Source organism: Phocoena phocoena, chromosome 15 (genome assembly GCF_963924675.1).
Source record: "Phocoena phocoena chromosome 15, mPhoPho1.1, whole genome shotgun sequence".
NCBI lineage: Eukaryota > Metazoa > Chordata > Mammalia > Artiodactyla > Phocoenidae > Phocoena > Phocoena phocoena.
In genome coordinates this window covers 7,245,811-7,269,344 of record NC_089233.1, presented here as the reverse complement: position 1 = coordinate 7,269,344, position 23,534 = coordinate 7,245,811, and the positions used below count along the sequence as shown (strand labels likewise).

The window sequence follows — 23,534 nt, the reverse complement described above, 5'->3', positions numbered from 1 at the left end:
GCAGCCAGAATGAGGTAGTACAGGCCTGGGAGCCTCCCACTCCCAGGTCTACCTCCCACTCCTGGTCTACCCCAGTCGGATCCTAACCCTGCTTCCACTTCTCTCTCCACGTACACAGATTGTCTAACTCTGATTCACTTCTTTCCTGTTTACCAGAACTTGTTCCTCATTCCCAGCGTTCCTGAATCTCCTTTTATCACTTTCTCTGGATACATCTTTCATTTTACCCTGGCTGTTGTGTGAATCTTCCCCCAAATGGCCAAATGGTTATTGACAATCAATGCCCGATGGTGTGATTCAGAGAAACATGAGCTTCTCCCTTCTCCGAAGGCACAGACACACGTCCTGGGACAGAAGATTAACATCATGCAATGATTAGATTAAAACCATCTGTCTAACTCTGTATACAAAGTTGTAAGACTCAGGCTATCAGGGTGTAGGCCCAGATGTGGACGGAAGTCTTCCCGGAGGAAGAGGTACTGATGCTGGGTTGCAAGGGAGAAGCAGAGGGCAGCTTGGATGGGGCGGGGGAGCGGGGGGCGGGTCACAGATCCCAGGACAGGGAGGGGAGACAATGCTCTCATCCTCTCTCCACCTGTCTCCATCTCTGGGCAGCAACCCTTTCTACCTGAGGCATCCCGTCTCCGTCTTGCTCTCTTAATGGGCCGTGTTCTAGGTCTGCTCTTACTGCAGCCTCTTCCCAGGTGCTTGAAGTAGAGGCTCCTGCTCTAGTCTGCATCCTGGCTCTGGACGCAACCAGTTTACTGAGCTGGGCAGACGCCCAGATAAACGACCACGGGTTCGAACCCGCAGATATGGAGGGCTGACAAGAAGGGAAGGGGAACCTTCCGATGGTGGTGGTGACCCTGGGTCAGTGGGGAACTTGTGGGTATCACAGGTCCCAGGAACGAAGCGGCCTGGTGATGCAGCATAGATGGAATTTGCCAGTGGGGAGCCAGGGACGTCCCGAGTCACTGACCGTTCCTTCTCTCTTGCTTCGTCGCCATATGGAAGTAGGCCTTCTCTGCATGTCTGTCTATCTGAGTCACCCCGGGCTGCCTCAGCTGGCTTGGTGAGCAGGAAGGCAGTCGGCGTCTGTCTTGCTGGCTTGCCTGGATCCGTGGGGGACCCAGAACCCTTCCTGTGCCCCTCCACGTCGTACAGCGGCTGAAAGGGCTGAGGAGAGCACTGCAGCGCTTGAAGGAAAGGCAACAGGACGACCTCAGCTTGATCAGGGGAGTCACAGGACGGCTGCCTTCCCCTCATCCTCCAGCTCAGGAGTTCAGAAAGGAGCTTCTCTGAATCTCTTCTGGGATGGGTTTGATGTGACACTCAGAGATGCCTTCAGAGACTGCACCGCAGTCCCTGTCCTAAGCAGCGCCCTCTACTCGCTGCAGGCTGGAGGCCACATAGAAACACTGTCCCGACTCCGTCCACACCCGCCTCCCGATTCCTGGCTTCCTGGGCCCACTCCCTTCTCCAGAGCACCCAGCTCTTCCTTGCAACTGCTCCTGTCCCTTACGTTATCCTCGGAGACCTGCTTTTTCTCTCCTGGATCCCCGTGGCTGCCTCTTCCTGACCTCAGAGACCCCACCCTGATTAGGAAAGGCATCCCAAGGAGACCCAAGACCGGAAGGTTCCCCTTCCCTTCTTGTCAGCCCTCCATATCTGCGGGTTCGAACCCGTGGAGGCAACCAACCGATCATATCCGCAGTCGGTTGAATCCCCTGATGCAGGATTTGTGGATACAGACGCTGTGAATACGGAGGACAGAGTATACTATACCATTTTATATAAGGGTCTAGAGTATTTGTGGATTTTGGTACCTGCGGGGGTCCTGGAACCAATCTGCAGATACCGAGGGAAGACTATTCAATCAGACCTGCTTACTGAGCCACGTGTTTGCTCTCAACACGTCAGGATTCTCTGGTGGTCATCACTGTGACCAGACATTCTGGCTCCAGTCATCCCCATGGTCGTGAGCAAATCATTTTCCCTTCCTAATGCTTCAGTCTCTCTAGACAGACACCATGGGCACGAACAAGATGTCTTCTGTAGTAAGAGGCAGATGTGGCCTGAGGACTAGGAGACTCTGGGTAACTTTATTACTCCCCACAGCCTTACTTTTCTCTTCTGCAAAATGGGGAGAATGATGCCACTTCCATAACTATCTTGTTAGGGTTTCAAAAGATGGCTTGAATGAAATGACCAAGTATATCTATCCATAGGAAGAAAGCAATCAGTAGCCTTCAGCTGACTTTAAAAAATGTGTGTGTGTGTGTGTCCTCTCTTGAGCCCATCGGTTTCCTGAGGGTAGAGGGTAGAGACCAAGACTCTTGTGATAGAAGGGATTAGAGAATCAGGTCCTCAGGTGAGGAACCCCAGAAATTCAGCAGGTGGGGCCGGGGCACTGGGGCAAGGAAGGCCCATGTCTGGCACTGGCAGGGCAGGACCAGGCTTCCCGCAGATGCTTGAAAAAGACATCATTACCAAGTTAAGAAATTCGACCTAAAGCAGATGCTCGGAGCTGGCAATGCCTGCTGTCCCTCCTATTCCCAGGACCCAGAATTATAACATGACTTTGTCCTGAGTCCCTTGCCTGGTGGCGCCTCGCTGTGGCCCCCACTGCCATCAGTGTCAGGAACTAACAGGGCTGTGTGATTAAAGGGTGATGCAGGCAAACCCGTAACTGTCATTCCCATCGCAGCTCTGCCTGGGGGGACGGGGCGGAGGAGGGGCTGGGCTGCTGGAGGGAGGGGAGCTGAGGCGGCAGACGTGAGGCGGCCCAGACCTGACAAAGTCTGGGGCTCCTTCTGCTTCATGGCTGGAAGGGCAGGCTGACCGGGGCTGCATTTAACACCCAGGAATCAGACCTGGGCCCTTTCCTGGAACTGGCCTGTGGGCTGGGGTCCAGGTCAGGAGAGGGGAAGCATGAACCACCCTGTCTCAAGCACCTTCCACAACCCCACAGGGAGCGCCATGGGCAGGCGAGTTGGCACAAGTTGGGCAGTACTGCCTGCCACCCCGCCGCGCCCACCCCTAACCCCTGTCCTGAGACCACACTGGAGATTAGCCTCAATCTTGGCCTGACTGTCTGGGCTCCCTGCCTGCCTTAGTGCCAGGCGGGTCTTGTACCCAATCCAGGGAGGAACTGATTTGGGAGTGGGAAGTCCAAGGTCTGTCCCCGTCCGTGTAGAACCTCCCAATGTGTCCACCCCAGGCTTGCTCTCTGGGCCTCTCTGCCCACTGCAGGGGGTAGGGGTTGCCTGTGCATGGCGGACACACCACCCACTGTGCACACACTGCCCATGGTGGACACACCGCCCATGGTGGACATGCCCCCCACAGTGGGCACGCCACCCACAGTGGACACACCACCCACTGTGGACACGCCACCCATAGTGGACATGCCACCCACAGTGGACACACCGCCCATGGTGGACACGCCACCCATAGTGGACATGCCACCCACTGTTGACACACTGCCCATGGAGGACCACCACAGGCCCTGCAGAAGAGGCCTAGGCTCCAATGAAGGAGGAATGATCAGCTTCCCACTTCCCGCCTCCACCCTTTGCTGTCCTCAGCCCTTGTCCTCTCCACGAATGGCCGAGGTCCTGGCCGATGGCCAGCGTGGTCTGGACAGGAGGAAACCAGGATGTGAGGAACGGCAGCGGTGGGAGGAACGCAGAATGCTGAGTCTTCAAGAGCAGAAATTCCACCGGAAAGAAAACAATGCACGAGGGACAGAGTCACCTTCCAGGGAAGAAGGGGGAAAGGAAAGAGACTGGGCCTTCCTGCTCCAGTCAGGTAAACAACCCTGGGGATGCCCCAGCGTGAACTGGCTTCCAGGTATGGGCACTGGAGTGGAAGGTTGGAGGTCTGAGTCCCGCTGTGTAGTGACTGGGAGAAATGGTCCCCTCCCCCTTCGCTGGCCTTCTTAGGCAGATGAGCTCCTGGGGGGGAAAACAGGGTCCCCTGCCAAGGTCAGGCGGATCCCGGGAGAACCGAAGGAGCATCTGGTAAAGAAGACCATCTGTGCTGGGACCGTCACAGCCCCCAGATGGCCAGTTGGCTGTTGGAAATCAAGTAAGACAATTCTAGGTTCTAGGGCAGGATTTGCAGAAGCTGGAACCTGCAGGAACTTCGTTAGAGATGAATGAGGTCATGGCCGGGACAGGGTGGAGGCCTGCCCTGGGTCCCCCACTGTGTGCAGTACCAGAGGGGAGAGTTCCATCCTCTTTCAGGGCCTTTAGAAAGAGTGTGGCAAATCCCAGAGCTAGAGGAGAAGCCTCCATCCGAAAGGGACAGGGAGAAGCAACCCCCATGTCAGGGCTGCAGGGCCCCTAGCCTCCCGGACTCCCATGCTGGTAAGCCTGGAGGAAGGATGGATCCTGAGCCTCTGAAAACTCATGCCAGACAGCCTGGATCTGTGACTGCCCCTGTTGGTGTGTTGAGGCAGCCTCTGATCTGCAAATCCATTCTTTTCTAAGGTGTTGGGGTCTGCATGCCTTTTCTTTAGGGTTTCAGGAGTTGCTCTCTTCCCCAAACTACAGCAGTAATGATGGCTAAGGTATGCTGAGTGGTTGCCATCTGCCAGGCCCTCTTTGGTACTCATCACCTTAGTTCGTTCTCCTGTGACTCAGAGTCGGGGAGTGGCGATGTCCCCATTCTACAGACGAGGAAACCGACACACAAAAGAGTCGGATTTCTTGCTCAAGCTCACTCAGCTAATGAGAGGAGCTGGCTCCAGAGCCCCCAGCTCTTAACTCCATTCTGCTTTTCAGTGCCTCACCTGTCCACACAGCTGTCCCCCGCACAGCTGTCCCCCCTAACCTCCCAACCCAGGATGGGTCCATGCCCCTCCCTCACTGCATGTCCCACTGCCCCCTTCCCACCGCCCTTGACTCTTTCCTTCAGAACTCTTCTGACCCTGGTCTCATCCCCTCTCCCCTCCCCGCACCCCCCGAGATCTGCTACCCAGCAAGGAACTGATTCCAACTCAGGTCTTAAGGATTCACTGTTTTAAACCCTCCCGAGTCACACTCACTTTGGAATTATGACATTCTGTGCCTTGATCCAGTGGTTCTCAGCCCCCCACTGCACCTGAGGCTCACCCAGGAGCATTTGTTTTGTTTAAATTTTTAAAAAAATTTTGATTGAAGTATAGTTGATTTACAATGTTGTGCTAATTTCAGGTGTACAGCAAAGTGAATCAGTTTTACATATACATATATCCACTCTTTTTTTTTTTTTTTAAGCTTCTGTTCCCATATAGGTCATTACAAAGAACTGAGTAGAGTTCCCTGCGCTGTACGGCAGGTTCTTATTCGTTGTCTATTGTATATATAGTAGTGTGTATGTTTCAATCCCAATCTCCAAATTCATCCCCCACCCCCGCCAAGAGCTTTTGAAAAGTCCTGAGACCCAGACTCAACCCTGATGATTGGAATCTTGAACTGGAATCCTGGGACACTGGGGTTTGTTTTGTTTTCACTAGCTCTTCGGGTGCTTCTAGGATTGAGACTATGACCTTAGACCCCGTAAGCCAGTGATGTGAAATGTCAGGCACTTGCGGCCCTGGGGAGGCTGTTGGAGGCAGAGCCCCCTTATCACACCTGACAGCTGGTCAGTGTTGCCCTAGGCCTGGAGGCTGGGTCACCTGGCCACAGGGAGCTGCAGCCTCTGGCGATGAGCTGGGGAGGAGGATGGGTGTGCTGAATTTTGACCCAGTTGCTCCGTGAGCCCTTTTCCTGCCCTGTTCATGTCTGTGAGCTGGTTTTCTGCTGACCTTGGACTTCAGGCTCAACTCTGAGATGGGTGGAGAGGGAGAGAGGAGATGAGAAGCTGGCTCAGGGCTGGAGGAGCCAGAACATGCCTCGAATGCCTTGAAAGAGCCATGCTGTGAACTGCTCGGCTGTGAACTGCTCGCTGTGAACTGCTCGGGGAAGGCTCCCTGTGGGGCATGGCCTGTGAAGAATGAAGGTCACTATCCTAATTGTCATCTCCTGGCATTCCTGCAGAGCTGCTTTCATTGTGTTTTCTGCCCGCTGGGCATATAAAAGTGCTGGGGCTGGAGATCTGGCTCCAGCCCTGGAGGGACTCGGGGCTCTGTTCCGGAGAAAGACAGGCATTTCTAAAGATAAGCAGTTCCAAGGAAAGTTGGGCCAAGTGCCTCTTGAATGACACATGAAATCAGGCATACAGCCAAGGCCTGGGGCAGGTGGGGAGAAGTCCAGGGCCCCAACCTTTGAGATAGGGCAAAGGGGTGTTCAGGGAGGATGAGTCAGCCTGGAGAAGCAGAGAGTCGTGTGGGTAGAAGGGCCTGGAAATGAAGGACCCCAAAGAGCAGGCCGGGAGATTTGCTCGTGTGTGTGTGTGTGTGTGTGTGTGTGTGTGTGTGAGTGTGTGTGTGAGTGCGTGTGTGTGTGTGTCTGAGTGTGTGTGAGTGTGTGTCTGTGTGTGTGTAGCCTGACAGAGCCTCCCGACTCCCCTGTCATCGTCCACCCGCCCGGACCTGCTCTTAGTCAGTCCCTGTGCTGGGTGCTTCTGCCCCGTGGCTCTGGGGCTCTGATGATGCCCCTGTTATTCACAGCCTAGACCAACAACTGGCTCTCTGGGGCCCACTCCCTCTTCCCCAGGGTGTAGCCCAGCCTGCCAGCTCACCATTCTGTGAGGCTGGTCCCAGACGCAGACAGCCTCAGTCATGCCAGGGTTGGCAGGAGCTGCGGGCCTCGCAGGCATAGACCTCGCCCTCCTGAGTCCTCAGCTCCACGCTGGCCAGCTCTGTCTAAGGGCCAGGCTGTCTGGGGAAGCAGAGGGGCTATTGTCTGGTTTCCAGGGTCTAGCTCCTTCAGAGGGGACACCAGGAAATTGGGGGTCACCCCTTCTCATTCTGAGCTCCTGCTTTAGACCAGCACTAATGGAAACCATTCTGCTCTGGGTGTCTCAAGGGTCTGATCCTGAACCTAAGCCACCAGAATGGGGCTCTGAGGGGGTTTCTCCTCCAGTCCTCCCTCTTTCTGGAAATGGCATGCCACACTCCATCTTGCCCTTATCTGCCTGTGCTGGTAGCTTACTCAGGGAAATGGGGGTGGAGGTAGGAGCCAGCAGCAGAGCCCAGGTGGAAAGCCCCTGACTCGGGAACTCCCTGTTATCACTTCTGAGAATCCCAAGGAGCTGGTAGGAAAGGGGAAGAGGTCATGTTGTGTCTAGCACCTGGGGCTGGTTTTCAGGCTGAATCAGGTGGTGATCAGTGCAGCAGGTGGAAAGCCCAGGGCTGTCCCTCCTGGCCTGGGGTGGAGGTTCCCTGCACTCCGACAGGGCTTTCCTGTCCAGCAGACCGTTAGTTCTGCTGTGTCTGGACACGCGTGTGTTTGTGTATGTTGGGGAGGGTGGGGGAGATGGGCGTCCCTGACTTCCTCCGCAAGCCCAGCTCATGCACGGGGAAGAGGAACAGAAATAGTGGGGGTGAAAGAGGGAACCGGGAAGCCATTCATCACAGGGGCAGGATGTGAATTGGTCACATCTGCCCCTTCCATCTAGACCATCTGATTTCCATTTTTCCCACCCATTTTTTGCCTTTGGAATGTTCCCCCTCCCCTGCTTTTCTTAGGTAAGTCAGCTGTCCACAGAGCCTCCCAAGATGCCTTAGCTCTGCCTCTTCCCCAAAGCCTTCCCAGCCTCCTCCAGGTCATCCTGAGCTGTCTGTCCTTTGAACTTGATCCCTCTTATGATCAGACCCACACAATCACACGCTCAGCACTGGATTATTCGTCGACTGCATTGCATGTGTTTGTTTTGTTTTCCCTACTGGGTTGTACATCGTTTAGAGGTAGGAACTGTTTGGGTGTAAACTTTCTTCCTGTGTTCCTTAATACTGCCCCACATGGGCGGGACTTGGGTCTGACAGCCAAGTACCTTGAAGTTAACATCGCCTTCTGAGAATTCAATTAAGAAGAAACTCAGTTTAGGAGAGGATATTAGCCCTCTGTAGAAATTACCTAGGAGACTGTCTGTCTGTGAATATCCCAAATCCAATTAAGGAGACATAGAGGAGCAGATAAGATTGTGATTGCATTTCAGCAAAGTAACTGCATTGTCTTCTGCCGGAGGGAAAATGCCAAGAGGAGGGGAAAGTTCCTCTTCATCATAAAGGGGGATCCAAGGAGACCCAACTTGGTGTTGGGGCTCCAGGCTGTGCCGGACAATCGGTGTCCCATCCCGCAAATTTCAGTGGCTATAGGACCAAGGGTGGGTGTGTCTGGAGGTGTAGAGGATGCCTCAGGCTATCATCCTGCCATTAAGATCATCCAATGTCCCGACTTTGTTCTGATTCCACACTAAAGCCACATTCCGAGGCCCCCAGGAGAGATGTGTCCAGGTGCCTGGGGATGTGACTCTGTTTGTAAATTAATAAGCCAGCATTTGGGGTCTGTAAGCTATTCTTTCTGCGTCCGGTTCATGTTAATTGGACCTGAGATTGCTTTGTCCAAGGTGTGCACATGTAGCCGAGAAGGAGGTGCTGGGCTGTGATGAAGCACCATGATAAAGCTGCCTTGTCTGGGAGACCGGCTGTTAGACCCAAGTGGTCTACGAGGGATTCCAACTCGCCCAAGAACCGCCAAGAGTCGAGAGCCGTTGCAACACGCAAGAGGTTTATTAGGAGCCGATGCACCGGGGTTCCCTGAACCTCACGCAGGAGGCCGATGGGGAACCCCTAAAAGCGGAATCACATACTTTTTATAGGTTTATTTACTCATAGGGCGGGTCTATTCTCACAATGATTGGGTAAATGTGGTGACTTTTGAATTCATTGGCTTAGGAACTTTTGTCCCACCTTCTGGCCGTTATAGTTGTCTGTTCATTGTGGCGGTTAGGGCGTATACCTGTTACGGGCAACTGGAAAATTACCCGCTGTCTGGCAAGTCCCCGTCAACTGAAAAACTCCAAGAATTGGTTTCGATAGGGAGAAGGAGTGGCGCACGATAGGGAGAAGAATTGGTTTACGGGAACAAGTGAGGGGGTGGAAAGTCCCTAAAGGCCCCACACGGCCACCTTCCGCCCCGGCCATGTCGTCCCTGGACACTTTTTTAAAAAATTAATTTATTTTGTTTTTGGCTGTGTTGTGTCTTCATTGTTGCGTGCGGGCCTTCTCTAGTTGCATCGAGCGCGGGCTTCTCATGGCGGTGGCTTCTCTTGTTGCAGAGCATGGGCTCTAGGTGCACGGGCTTCAGTAGTTGTGGTGTGCGGGCTCAGTAGTCGTGGCTCGTAGGCTCTAGAGCGCAGGCTCAGTAGTTGTGGCGCGCAGGCTTAGTTGCTCCGAGGCACGTGGGATCTTCCCGGGCCAGGGATCGAATCTGCGTCCCCCGCGTTGACAGGCGGATTCTTAACCACTGCGCCACCAGGGAAGCTCCCCCTGGACATTTTTGCACTTGCTGTTTGCATTGGTTATTTAGAGGCAGGGTCCAATAAATACCTGCTGCATGGTGGAGTGGGTAATGGGTGCATGGGGTGTTTTGCCTCTAAAAGGATGGAGAGAAGGCCCGTGGTCCCAAGGGCTGGGTGAGGGGAGGAGTGAATGGGTGGCCATGGACCGAACATCTCCATGTGCCAGGCACTGAGTGTGTTTGTGTTCTCCATCTTGTTTATTCATCTGGGAACCACTGTGCTGTCTTACTGCATCTTTTGTACAGATGAGGAACGGAGGTTCAGAGAGGTGAAGGAACCTCTGCACAGGGAGTGGTGGAGCTGGGACTAAATGGGGATCTCTTCCCTGTGACTCCCTTTCTTGAAGGAGAGGGAGGAAGAATCCAAGAGGGGAGGCACATGTGCTTCTGTGTTAGGAGACAGGCCTCTGGATGGAGAGGTGAACAGGGCATGGAGGCACTCCTGGAGGGCTCTGCTCCTCGCCCACACCCAGCATCTGCCCTCGGAGGACAGATGTGGCAGCTCTGGTCCTCCGCTAAGTAGTAAGTGGTAGGAAATGAGCTTCAGGGAAATTCCAGTCTTGATTCTTTAATGAGGCGAAAGTTGGCGTGGTGCCCTGCCTGGGAACACCCTGACAGCAAGTCCCCCAGCCCTGTGTGCTTTGCAGAGCATAAACATAAGCATCTAAACACCAGCAAAGATGTCTGGCCCTGGCCACACCCACAAACCCATACATAGGGTGTGGCACTGCTTCTCCATATCTGGACACAGATTCTTGATGACAAACCCCAACCCAGCTTCCGCCTCCCCTGATGGACCACTTCCAGATGATGCTCAGACCCCCCAGCATCCTTCCCTTCCTCTCCTGCTGCCTCCCCGAGGCCTCGGATGGAGATACATGGCGTCGTGTCTCCCCGAGCTTGGATGTGTGTGTCCTCAAGTCCCTGCAGCCTTCTCCCTGCTTCCTGGTGCTCTTGGATCTCTATTCTTTTCTCCAGGGGTCACACAGGAGCAAGTGGATAGGCAGAGGCCAACGCCAGCCGCAGCCGGCCTGGAGCTAACTCTCCAGCCCTCCCTGGGGAGGTGATGCGCACAAGGCCTTCCCGAGAGCCACAGCCCAGTTCATCTTTCCTGGGTGATGTTTTCTCTATAGCTCCCTTCCCGCCAACTTCCCACACGACCCCATTCCAACCCCAAGAGATATCTCTGCCCCAAAGTGTAGCTTCTCTTCAGCTGGAAAGACTTTTCCTGGCGAGAGAACCACGGAGGCACTGGAGCCAAGAAGGGAACTGGGGAGAAAGGCAGAAGGTGAGGGGGCCTGGCTCTCCCCGCCTGGGCCTCGCAGGGCTGGCCTGGAGAGGAGACAGCGTCTGGAGTCTCGCGCCTTGAGGTGGGCAGGGACCTCCTTAGGTTCTAGCTCAGCTCCCAGCAGCACGAAACGCACGGAAGAGCGATGTAGGGAGTTCCTCCGGCCCTCAACTTGGGCCTGGGAGCCTCTCACGCAGTCTGTGGGGTGGGGGGAGGGAGGTGGCGGGGAGTAGGGCCCGGGCAGGGAGAGCCAGGCCCCGGCTCCCCGGCCCGCGCTCTGCTCCCATGTCTCCGTGGTTCTCCTGCCAGAAAAAGTCTTTCCAACTGAGAAGAAGCTGTACTTTGGGGCAGAGCTAACTTTTGGGGGTTAGAGTGGGGTCGTGTGGGAAGTTGGTGGGAAGGGAGAGAAAGAAAAAAAGCCTTGGGGACTTCCCTGGTTGTGCAGTGGTTAAGACTTCGCCTTCCAATGCAGGGGGTGTGGGTTCCATCCCTGGTCTGGTAGCTAAGATCCCACAGGCCTTGTGGCCAAAAAACCAAAACATAAAACAGAAGCAATATTGTAACAAATTCAATACAGACTTTTAAAATGGTCCACACCAAAAACAAACAAAAAAATCTTTAAAAAAAGAAAGAAAGCCTCACCCAGGAAAGCTGGACTGGGGTGGGGCTTCTGGGAAGGCTTCCTGCGCATCACCTCGCCAGGGAGCGCTGCAGAGTTAGCTCCAGGCCGGCTGCGGCTGGCGTTGGCCTCTGCCCAGCTCGTGGTGAGCCTGTTCATGTCACATAACCTTCTAACCTCACCGTCCCCATAATTAAACCCGAGGTGATAATACTATGCACCTACCTGGACTTTAATACACATAAATGCATAACCGGTAGAGAGGGGCCTGCCTCCAAGTAAACGTTTCATAGATACCATTCATTCATTCCAAATCTACCATATCCCAGGCACTATTCTGTGGGCATAGGAGGTATTAGTGCACGAAACAGGCAAAATGCCCCATCTTGGGGTTTGCATTCTACCTGGGGTGGAATTTGGAGGAAGAGACAAATTATAACAATTAGTAGGACAAATAATTCAATGGAATAGTATGCTAGGTTAAAGTGCTGTGGAACATAGGAGAAGTACAGCGGAGTGAGATTACTATCTTTTCTTCCAGATCACTTCGCTCTTACTCAGGTTCCCTTCTAAGGAAAAGCGATAAACCCTTTTTGCCTCCGGGCCTGGCCCAGCAATGTTTCCAGCTCCTCTCTGTGTTCTATCTGACGTAAGTGACAGGGACTAGATTTTAGCCCAAATTCACTCATTTGTTCTTTTCACTCACCGGTATTTATAGAACACCTGGTTATGGAAAATTCAGCGTGAATCAGAAGTTCTTGTCCTGGAGGGTTTTGCAGGTGAGGAAAGAGCTGCGTGTGAGTAATCGAGGTGAGAAAGTAGTCAGGGCCGTCAGATGGGAGGGAAGCAGGTGCTGGAGGGAAGAAGCGGGTCTGTGCACACCTACCCTGCACGTTGACCTCTGGCCTCGGTGCCCTGGCCCCTCGCTGGATTCGGGGGCTGTTCCATGTCTCCTTGCTCTGGTTCTTTTCTTCTGGTGAGACTGTCCCTAAATTAGTGTTCAGGGGAGAGGAAACAGACGTTGCCCTTTCTGATGGGGAAGAGACGTTTTCTCAGTTGACCCTGGAGCAAAATCAAGACCCCAGAGCCCCCTTCCCCTGACCCCAGTGACGAGGAGGGATACAGTGAACATCTGTCGAGCTGTGTGCCCAGCCTGTGACATAGCGCGGCTTCCCCACCCCTACAGCGTGGCCTCTCCTGCCCTTATTCGAAGGTGGCCTGACCCCAGCAGGGCAGCGAAGAGGAGAGAGGCCTGCAGAGTCTGTGGCCTGGCAACTTGCTGCAGACCCCATGGCTGTGAGCAGAGGCAGTGGGTCTGCCGCCTCCAGGGCTGCGACTTCTCCAATGCAGAGGAGAGAGAGACCCAGGTTTGAGGGAGGAGGCTGGGCCGCATGGCTGGGAACCGAGGACGCATGTGCCTGACCACAGGGCCAGACGCTTCGCCTTGGGGTCTGGAGCTAGAACAGGCCGTTCTCCCCACAGCCACCGCTCACATGGACCCGCAGGCTCTCCCGCCCGGCCCCCTCAGCCGCTGAGTCACACTCCCCAGGGTTCACAGAGGCTCTGGTCCAAAGCCAGGCTGAGTCATTAGATGATGAATTGAGGAATTCTTATTCAGGCTGTCACCGCAGCAGTGGTGGGCCCTCATCCCCACCCTCTGCTTCCCCACCGAGCCGCTTAGAGCATTCTCTTGTGGCTTGTCACTCCTGCTCCGTGGGGAAGCAGGGCCTCTCTGGCACTGAGAAGACGGTGGTGGAGGTGTGTGGGGCATCACTGAGCTTCCCTTCCTGGGTCTAGATTCTGGACCTGTTTAGGGATAGGTCCTGGCCTGTTAGCCCGGGGAAGAACCTCAGATCTCATCTCGTTCAGCTCTCTCATCGATGAATGAGGGTCCGGATTCAGAGCTGGTCGGAAGGGCAGCCTTTGGAGTCAGAAACGAAATCTACTTAAAATGAGCAGAACTCGCAGGCCTAGGTCTCCGTGTCTGTAAAATAACGACGGTGCCCACTTCCCTCCCGGAAGGCGATGGCTGTGAAGCACAGGTGGGTGGCACTCAATAACTGTTGCTTGACGCCTGTATTTGATGCGGAGGCCGGAGGCTGAGTGAATTCGAAATACAGACCTGAGATCTTTTCTCTTCCTGCTCAGGACTCAGAAGGGAGGGTCAGGAGCTCCTGGAGGGGCTTTGGAGAGTAGGTCAGAGGGGGTGGGTTGGGCCAGTAGGCAGATATTCCTAGAGTCTGGGTATCTCCCAGCCCTGCAGGGGCCACTGTGGGATCACAAACGCAGCACGTTAGATGGAGCCCACAAACCAGAAAACAAGCAGAGACCAGTGATGGGCACAGCCATCCTGACCTGGGCCCCTGGCCCACCTCCTTCATATACACCTCCACGGGGTCCTGCTGGGCCAGATCACCTGAGGGCTCCCTCCCACCAAATGTGAGCCTGGAAGATGCACATTTCTGCCCAGAGGGCCCCTCTGTCCTACAGGTGGGAGCGGCCCGGGACGAGGGCTGAGACCACAGACGATGACTGTGCTGATCACCCTGCTTCTGAAATGTCCCCAAGGATTCTGTGTAGCATCTTTGGAGCTACATCAGGGAATGGCCATGATATCTGATTCCCTTCACTACCCGGGTATTTTTATTTTTTTTGGCCGTGTCGCGAGGCATGTGGGATCTTAGTTCCCCGACCAGGGATCGAACCTGCGGCCCCTGCAGTGGAAGTGCGGAGTCTTAACCACTGGACCGCCAGGGAGGTCCGCTACCTGGGTGTTGATCATTTCCCAGACCCATGAACCATCTGAGAGAAGGTCCACATTTTTCAAAAGAATTTATTAAGAAACAGAAAAAAGATACAAAGTATAAAGGAATGAAAGAGTTTACAACACAGATTCTTCAGCCTGGTGGCAACAAAGAAATGCTTGCTGGGCTGACATCACTGGTACAGAGGCCCCAATTCCACCATTTTCAAGCCCATTTCTCTTAGCTGCTAATACAACCAGTTCAAACTTTCTCTGAAGACAAGTCAGATAGCCTACTAAAACCTCCCCAAACGACTTCCTAATTGCCTCTTTACATTCTCCACCCGGTCCCAAAGATTCCTCACCCAGGCTTCAGGTGAGGGCGAGGTCAGCCAGACCCTGCTGAGCCTTCTCCACACCTCCAACCACTCTGTGGTTCCTAGACCTATTTTTGTTCCCATCCAGACTCATCTAATTAAACTACATTCATGAATCAGTTGGGTAGGCTGGTTTTGTTACCTTCTGTCAAGTTACCTGTTTTCCTAAGCCTGCATCTGAACTTCATCTTTCTCCTAATGGGAACGTCTTCTTGAGCACTCTCTCTGGCAGCTCCCTGCCCCAGCTAGTCCAAGACTATTTTCTCCCCCAAACAGAACTCTGCATCCCCATCCAATCTCCCACCTAACTTATGAGGTAACTCTAGTTCTCAGCTGACCTGCCCAGGAGAAATGGTCAAATACCTTGATCTTAGCACCCACTTATCACATCTCGCCCAGCTCAGGTCACCAACCTCATCAATTTCCTCGGAAGACTTCTGACTTCTCTCTTGAACGTCTGCCCCTCTGGAATATTATCTCTGTAGATTATTCGATGACATGGCATTATAGATACAGTAATAATAAGACTACAGCGAAAGAAGAGTTATTTTCTCCCAAATTATATTTTCTCTAAATTACCAAAAAATTGGGCTACTCTTGCCATGTTGAATTTCTTCTAAATGTCTATGGCTATCAGGCCTTCATTAGTACAGCCTGATTCTCCGCTGGCCTGAGTCTTAGCAAGCGGGCCATCGGTCCCTTCTGCTCCTATGGTCACTGCTGTGTCTTAGCAAATGGCTTCTCCAAATAACTGCTGGAAAGCGAAACAGAACAGTCTCCTCCAAAGGAGAAGCAGGTCACAACTCTACCCAGACGTCCTCGAGTTTTCCCCTCACAATGCATGCACACAGTATCCCCATTCAAGCTTACCCTGATGGAAAATAAGTCAGTGCTAAAGTCGGTTAAAATTTTTCCCAACCAAGACTGCAGATTTGAGCTTTATGGGATACAAAATCCTTCTCTATGCCTCTCAGCCAGTCCTCACCACCACCCCGTGAGGTGGGCATGGTGAATATTATTATCGCTATTTGACTGATGTAGAAACTGAGGTTCAGAGAGGTTAGGGAGCTAGATCAACATCACACAGCTATTTAGTTGGAAGAGCCAGCATTCAACCCAGGTCTCCACTGCCTCATTCACCTTCCTTTTTTTTTTTTTTTAAAGATATGATTTATCATTTAAATTTATTTATTTATGGCAGTGTTGGGTCTTCGTTTCTGTGCGAGGGCTTACTCTAGTTGTGGCAAGCGGGGGCCACTCTTCATCGCGGTGCGCGGGCCTCTCACTATCGCGGCCTCTCTTGTTGCGGAGCACAGGCTCCGGACGCGCAGGCTCGGCGGCCATGGCTCACGGGCCTAGTTGCACCGCGGCATGTGGGATCCTCCCAGACTGGGGCTCGAACCCGTGTCCCCTGCATCGGCAGGCGGACTCTCAACCACTGCGCCACCAGGGAAGCCCTCACCTTCCTTTTTTAAGCACAGAGAATATGAACAAGGTTCTCTACTCCCTTTCTCTCTACCCGAACGGCATTCTCCTTTCCTACACGATCTGGAAAGTTCCAAACAGCACAAGGAATGAGCGGTCATTGTCATAGTCCAATGCAGGGTGCGGATGTCGGATCTTTCACAATGTTCCTATTACTTAACGTCTGTAGTTGAGCCGAGAACTCTCTCTCCGCACCGAGCAGTGCTTTCTGTGCCGGGATTTAGGATTCCCAGGTGACAGTTGGGGCACTGAGGATTTTACCTCCAAATCATGCTCAATGCTATACTTCTCATCCGTTTCACATTTTGCCATGTTCTGTGCCTTCCCACCCCTACCCCTTCACGAGGAAAATTCAGTAAGTCTGTCAATTGTCCAGTGCCCGACTCCCCAGGCTTCTCACAGCGTCATGGAAAGCCCTGTACCTCCTTCGTCTTTAGAGCATCTGTGGGATTCTCTTTCTGAATCCAGGTGATATTTCCCTCCAGAAGTTCTCTATTCCTGCCTCAGGGGTGAGCCACTTGACTGCAGCCATTCCACCAGCCAGGCCCTCTGCACGTGGTTCCCATGCGGCTCTGCAAACCTGTTGTTCCAACCTGAAGGTATTTATCCCCTAGAGGCCAGGACCCCCCCACCCCCACCCCCTGCCCAGGACGTATAAGAAGGACACGCGAATTTCACCTCTCTTGTGACTTAGAGCTGAGCCAGTCTCCTGGAGGCTTATGGTAGGCTGTGTCCACAGTGCCCCCTACTGGAGATTTCCCACAAGCCAAAGTTTTGGACAACCTGGCATTTTCTAGACATCAATTCACTCCACAGGCGTTTACAGAGCACCTACTAGGAGCCGTCACTGTGCTGACTCTGTAGAGAGAGCTGCAAAGAAGACAGACACGGCACCCCACTCGTGCAACTCATCTTAAACCAGCTGGTTCCGCAGAACCGCCACTTGGTTTCCAGTTGGTCTGAATTAGTTGGTGAACTCAGTAAGACCTTCCCCTGTCTCTGGACACTCCACAATGACCGATCACCCACGGGGACCACCCACGGGGACCACCTGACCTCTGCAAACTTCCCAGGGCAGATTCCTTGGTCAGTCACCAGACAGGACGCTGCTCTGACGACCCTTCCTCCCTGCTGGGTCCTGACTGGCTGGGATTCTTCTCCTGACTCCTGCCTAGCCCCCCACCCCTACCCCTGACGGAACAGTCTCACTTATTCTGACACATTCATTCACAAATCCAGTAGTTATTCTTGAGTGTATTTTTCTGAAGTAGTCAAGCATATATGTTATTTAACAGACAGTAATAACTGAAGTAGAAATGTGCATATATGAATAACAGCATGAAATAAAAACCCAATCTCCCCAATCACTGACAATTTACACATTTTGAACCTATTTCCACTCGGTAACTATTCAGACATGCTTTTATCTTGCTATCATTACGTGAACAGAAAGCCAAAATTTTTTTTTTTTTTTTGGCTTACGATTGCATCATATAACATCATATTCTCCCAAATAGTTCTCATAATTGTCATCTATGAAGGCAGCAGCTCACTGTCCTGGTAGAACACAGTCTACTTGGCTAGATTCTGGTCTAGCCAGAATTGGCGAGCTAAGCTGAGCTGTTTCCCGTCAAAGACTGTAATAGATAGGGTGGCCACAAATACCTGTGTGCAGATACGTTTTTTCCTTTTGTATCCTTTTCCCAGAATGTACTCCCCAAAGTGAGATAACTTCGTCTTATAATCACTTCTTTGACTTTTGTCAAGAATTGCCAAACTGTTCACCAGGAAGCATCATTTATAGTGCCAGGGGTCTATTTCCCCACGACATATTTTTTAAAATGTATTTTTGACGAATGCAAGTGGTCGATTTTATGTTTCATTTTATGTGTCCTGGCCTGTGTGCCTTCCTCTTGGGTATACGGCTTATTTGGTCATTTGACCAAGTAGATCTGTTTAGTCACTCCATATACTGGAGACTCCTTAGATCAATGATCCGTAATTTCCTCATCTCATTGATTTTCCTTTAATCTTCGTTCTTCTTTCCTGTGCATACATTTCAAAATTTTATATAATTGAATTTGTCCACCTGACATTGACGATTTCCCCTTTCACTTCATTAAACAATCAACGACCTCCCTGGAAAAAGATTTTCTTTTCCCTACACTAATGTCCTGCATTTTCCATCTGGACTTGTCCAAAATCTCTCTGGTTCCCATGAACACTCATTGCCCATGATCCTTACATATTACTCCCTTTGGTCACCTCTCAACAGCCCCTGGCTAAACATGTCCACCTCAGTTCCACCGCTGCCACAGCCTATGCAAAAGGCCGGTGGTCATGGCTCACTTCTGATGGGATCCCTCCATGAGATTTTCACCCCTCCACCCATCCCAGCCCCACTACCGACTTCCCAGGTCTTCCAACCGGTTTGGCCCCTGAGTCCCACACCTGGCCTCTAGGCTTAGGTTTTTTCCCCACCCATAACGGCAATATGGACAAATGCCTTCAACCCCTTAGTTCAGCCAAAATTTCTCAAAAGGAATTGTGCCAGAAAACTAAGAGTGGGCTAAAAATAAACTCCGGGAAGTGTAAAGACATCAAAAAAGAAAAGGTTTTAAATCCTACATAGGTCTGGCCTCAGGTTGGCTTGGAGGTGAGGGGTGGTGGAAGTCGGGGGGTAAGACCCAGGGTCTCCCCTTGTCTCACACTCAGAACCCTGTGTTTTAGACTCCAACCCTGCCGGGTTCCATTTTCTAGTAGCACATTCTCTTCACGGACTTAAAGGTAAACGCCTGTTGGCCTCGGCTTGTGTCTATACTTGGTCCCCCATGTCCAGCCCGCACTTCACTGGGGGATGCCATTATCAGAGGAGCCTCAACTTCCCAGCCGAGGCTGGTGGAAGATGCCATTTATGGCCGGGTTCAAAATCCCAGACCTCTTCTGACTTGGTGCGTCCCGTTCAAGTCAGAGGGGAGGGGGTTCTCAGCTCTCTTCCAGAAAGTACATACCCTTCAAGCCCTGGGCTTAAAGGACTCTTTCTACCCACTTCCCCAAGACTCTCCCTGGGCTACCCCATCAGGAATGGTTTTAAAGAAGAACTCAAATCAGGACTAGCTTACACATCTTGGAAACCTAGACTCTACGGCGGCGGCAGTGGCAGTCACCACCAGCAAAAGCAAGAAGCATTAATGCCCAGCACCCCTCCAACCCTTCCTCCTCTGCTTCTGAGGGTTATGGCCACGCCACCCGCCTTGGTCCCTATTCCTGAGCACCTGAAGAGCGGTTTCGCACTTCACCTTGAAAAGTTGCCAACCCCTGCTCTCTGGGAAAATGCCCTCGGCCACCACATCCCTCGGGCCGCCCTGCTTCCCTTCTCTCTACCCCCCCCCAGTCCCCCCACCCCGAAGTGTCTCTCCAGTCCCAGCCCTTTAACTGTCAGGAGGGCGGACCCGAAAGACATGGATGGTCCCATTACTGAGGGACACAACCAGGTACCTGCCATCCACCATGGTGGTCACCCGGGGCTTTTCCAGGCCGTGATAGGCCGTCAGGAAGTCACCGAGCAGCGACCCCTTGGGATCGAGGATCACCACCTTGTTGACCTCCCGAAGGGTCAGAAAGATGTAGCCCTTCTTATCCACGGACACAGAGCCTGGCTGGCAGCCGTGCAGGCCCGGCCCCCGGTACTCCCCAATCACCTGGCCCAGCCCGTCACAGACCACCAAGCTGCTCTGCTGCCAATCCGACCCCACGAAGTTGCCCTGGGGGCTGGCGGTCAGGAACACCAGTGCCCGCAGGCCCCGGCTGGCCTTGCCCCCAGGGATAAACCGGGTGGCCAGGCTGCCTTCCATGTTGTACACCTCCACATGGCCTGACACGCTGACGGCCACCCGGTCCCCGCTCGGCATGGCGGCCACGGCGTGGCTGGCCTGGCAGAGGCTCAGCGCCCGGCGCCACTGCACCTCGCCATTGGGGCGGATGAGATAGAGCCGAGCGCCAGCCGAGAAGGCCACGGCGTCCTGCAGGGTGGCCACGCTGCACGGGGAGCAGCCCTCGGGGACGGGCACCGCGCCCTTGTAGTCGCCATTGAGGGAGAAGCGCTTCAGGGCCCTGTTCTGCTCGTCTGCCACCAGGATCTCCCGGGAGCCAAAGGGACACAGCCCGGTGATCCGCGGAGACCGCTTGTCCCCCGGCATCCGTGTGGGGAAGCTGCAGAAAAAGATGGGCCTGGGGAGGAGGCCAGAGCCCTCCAGGTTCGGCCCAGGTGCCGGGCTGGGCTCCCGGGAAACGGACTTGAGCCTGCCTTTGAACTTCCTCTTCTTGTTGGATCGGCCGCCCCTTGGGGACTGGGCTCCTCCATCTTCCTGGGGTGTCTGGGCTCTGCCCTCTTTCGGGGTCTGGGCTCCATCTTCTTGGGGCGTCTCGGCTCTCTCCGCCTTTAGGGTCTGGGCTCCATCTTCCTGGGGCGGCTGCGCGCTGTCCTGCTTTGGGGTCTGGGCTCCGTCCCTGCTCTGGGGGGGGGTTGCAGCGCCTCCCTGGCTTCTGGCTCCGTCTTTCCCGCTGTCCTTCTGGGGCTGCTGCTCCTGAAAGGAGAGCCTTAGCAGCTGGCGGTTCTTGTCCAGGAGTCCAGGATGGAGCTCCAGCCGGGGCAGCAGGCAGGGGGCTGGCTCAGGCGTCCAGGGACAACGCTGCAGCTGCTGAAGCCTTTGGGCAATCGCCCCCTCCAGCGAGAGTATCTCGGCCTCCCGACCCAGGCTGAGCACGCGACGGGCAAAGGCGGCCGCCTCCCTGGCCACCTGAGCCCGGCTCTCCAGCTCCCCCAGCCTCTCCCGTGCAGCCTCCTCGGCAGCCTCCACGTGGGCCCGTAGCTGCCCCAGCACCTCCTGCTTCTGGGCCAGGAGGGCCCGGAGGACCCCCTCGGCTGCCTCTTCCACCTGCGTGCCCACCTTGGCTGCCTGCTCCCGCAGACAGGCCAAGGCTTCCTCTTCCGCCAGCCGGGTGGCCTCCAGCTCGGCCAGGTTGCTGTCCACGCCCGCCAGTAGCCCCTCGAGGCCTGGCCTCCGGGCACGCACAGCCTCGGCCAGGGGCAGGCAGGGGTGGTCCAGGTGGGGGTCCAGGCGACACTCCCGGCACAGCAGCTGGGAGCAGGGCTGGCAAAGGAAGCGCAGGGACTCCCCCGGGTGCTGGGGACACTGGGCCGCCTGGCGCTCCCGGGCCTCCTCGTCGTACCACCCTGCCCTGTAGCCCACCAGGTCCACCACTCGGTGGCTGTGGGTCTGCCGAGTGCAGCGGTGCCCATCGGCACAGGCCTGGCACAAGTCGTCGGCGCAGTCCAGGCACCGGGCTGTGGCTGGCCCCCCGGCGCTGGCGCCCCCCATCAGCGGGCACAGTGCACAGGCCGGCTTCCCTGCGCGCAGGTCTCCACCGGCTCGGGCCTTCACCAAATCCAGGAGCCCGTTGACAAAGAAGTTGGTCTTGAAGGCAGCCACGCCCGTGGGCGGCACAGGCACAGTCTCGCGGCACTCAGGGCATCGGAGGTGGCTGCCCTCGGCCAACTGGGCCAGGCAGTCCTGGCAGTAGGTATGCAGGCAGGGCAACGTTTTGGGCACCCGCAGCTGCTCCAGGCAGATTTTACAGGCTAGGAAGTCGCTGCTCAGGGCCTCCAGCAGGGAGGGCGAGGAGCCCTGGGAAACCATTCTGCAAGCGAGGGGTCGGGGTCAGAGGACAGAGGGCACCTCCGCGGTGGCCCCCACCTGCCCTCTCACCTCTCCCCCATCCTCAAGCCCCACCAGGTCTGGGGTCTCACCTGAATGGCCAGGAATTCTCTTCTGGTCTCTTGAGACAAAGAGCCGCCTCCCTCCTCCCTGCAGATGTTCAGCAAATATGAAAAAGTAAAGGCCGCTTTTGCATGTCAGGCCCTGCGAGATATGACAACACCAAGAAGCACAGCCTTAGAGACCTGCTGGCGTAATGACCGGTGCCCCCCACTGACAGGCCTTGTGGCACACGGGATGCGAGTCTGGTGTGAATAGATCCTGGGGGTCCTGCTGGGGGTGGGATGCCAGGTGAGGGAAGGGCACAGAGGACCAGCCGAGGGTCTGGGTGGGCAGACGTGCCTTGACTCCCGGAGGGTGGGGGAGTATGAGGGACCCCAATTCCCACAGCCCCGTACACCTGCCTCCTAGGCCCTGGCAGCGGCATCACGGGTTGTGAGGGCCCCTCTTCCTGCCTCGACTATCCTGAAATGAACAGGCAGAAGGATGCCTGAGAGGAAGGGGTCGCCTCGCTCTTTCCTTCCAGTTCCTCAAACTCAGGGTCACCGCGTAGCCTTTGCCCCATCTCCTCCAGCCCTTTTCTTTCAGCCTTTCCTGCTGCAAGAGGCCTCCTGCTTTCCTAGAAGCCTCTGGAGGGTAGGAGTCACATGAGGATCAGCTGTGAATGCCCCCAGCTCCCTGCACAGTGGCTGTGAAATACTTGATAAAGAAACTTGGGGAATTTCCCCAAAACTTCCAGAAAGCAGGGGCTGGTTGGAGAGCTCAGAGAGTGGGAGGGGGTCTTCCCCAGGAAGTCTCGGATCTCTGGCCCCGCGGGGGAAGCCTCCCCTCTCCTCCCGCCTTCTGGGTCCCTCTCCCCACTCCCTTCCCCTTCCTCCCGCTCTCCCCCTTCCCCCACCCCCTCCAGTTCAGCTGTCCCTTCAATCGCCCTCCAAGCCCCTCTCCTTACCTAGCCTGGGCTCCAGGACCCGGAGTGGGGGCCCCCGAGGCCCTGGCGCTGCTGTTGCTGGGCTCCTGAAAGAGAAACAAAACTGAAACTAATTGGACTTCTGCAACTTCCGTCCCAGGCCCGGGACGCCGACTTGTACAGCCGCAGGCCCCGCCTTCCTCCCTACCCTGCCTGGAGCTCTTCCTCGGGGGCCTCCACCACCAGCAGGGCACAGCCCCCGCCAGCAGGCTCCAGGGCTCCGGGGCCAGGACAGCTCTGGCGGCTGGAGTTGCCGAGGTTGGCTTGTCAGTTTGAGCCCGAGGATTCGCTCAGCCTGCTAAGTGTGTTTGGCGCAAAGGCAGGGCAGATGCCTGAGGATGCGTCCTCTGAGGGAAGAAATGAGAGATCATAGGAGATTCGGAGGCGTAGGCTAACTAGAGCCCCGTCCTCAGGCCAGGGTTCCATTGCTGCTGCATATCTGCCAACCCAGTCTTAGGTGAGGCCCTTCGTACTATAAATCTCGGGAGATACGGGAGGGGCTGTGGGAACCAGATAAGGGGCCTCGAACTGAGGAGTCAGCAAAGGCTTCCTGGAGGAGGTGTCACTTGAGATGAGTCAGAAGAGTGCATGGGGGTTAGGGATCACCCGAGAAGAACGCAGGGAAAGGCATTCTAGGAATCGGGAACAGCAAGTCCGAGGGCTCAGAGGAATGAAATACCACGACTCTGCTGGGGGATCCAAGTAATTCAGGATGGCTTGTGGGAAAGGGACATGTGAGTGGTAGCAGATGAGGTTACAGAGGGTGAGGCAACGGCCAGATCACAGAGGGCCTTATGTTCTACGCGAAGGGGTCTGAGTTTAATCCCAA

At 54.8% G+C, this 23,534-nt stretch overlaps 1 protein-coding gene across 1 annotated transcript; it reads right to left on the bottom strand.

Moving 5' to 3' along the window:
* Positions 1–19,392: 19,392 nt before the first annotated feature.
* TRIM56 (tripartite motif containing 56) lies at positions 19,393–21,799 on the bottom strand. Its single transcript, XM_065893378.1, has 2 exons — positions 21,771–21,799; positions 19,393–21,661 (listed from the first exon to the last, which is right to left on the bottom strand). The coding sequence occupies exon 2, from the start codon at positions 21,658–21,660 to the stop codon at positions 19,393–19,395; it is 2,268 nt and encodes a 755-aa protein (XP_065749450.1). The 5' UTR covers position 21,661; positions 21,771–21,799.
* Between the last annotated feature and the right edge of the window lie 1,735 nt (positions 21,800–23,534).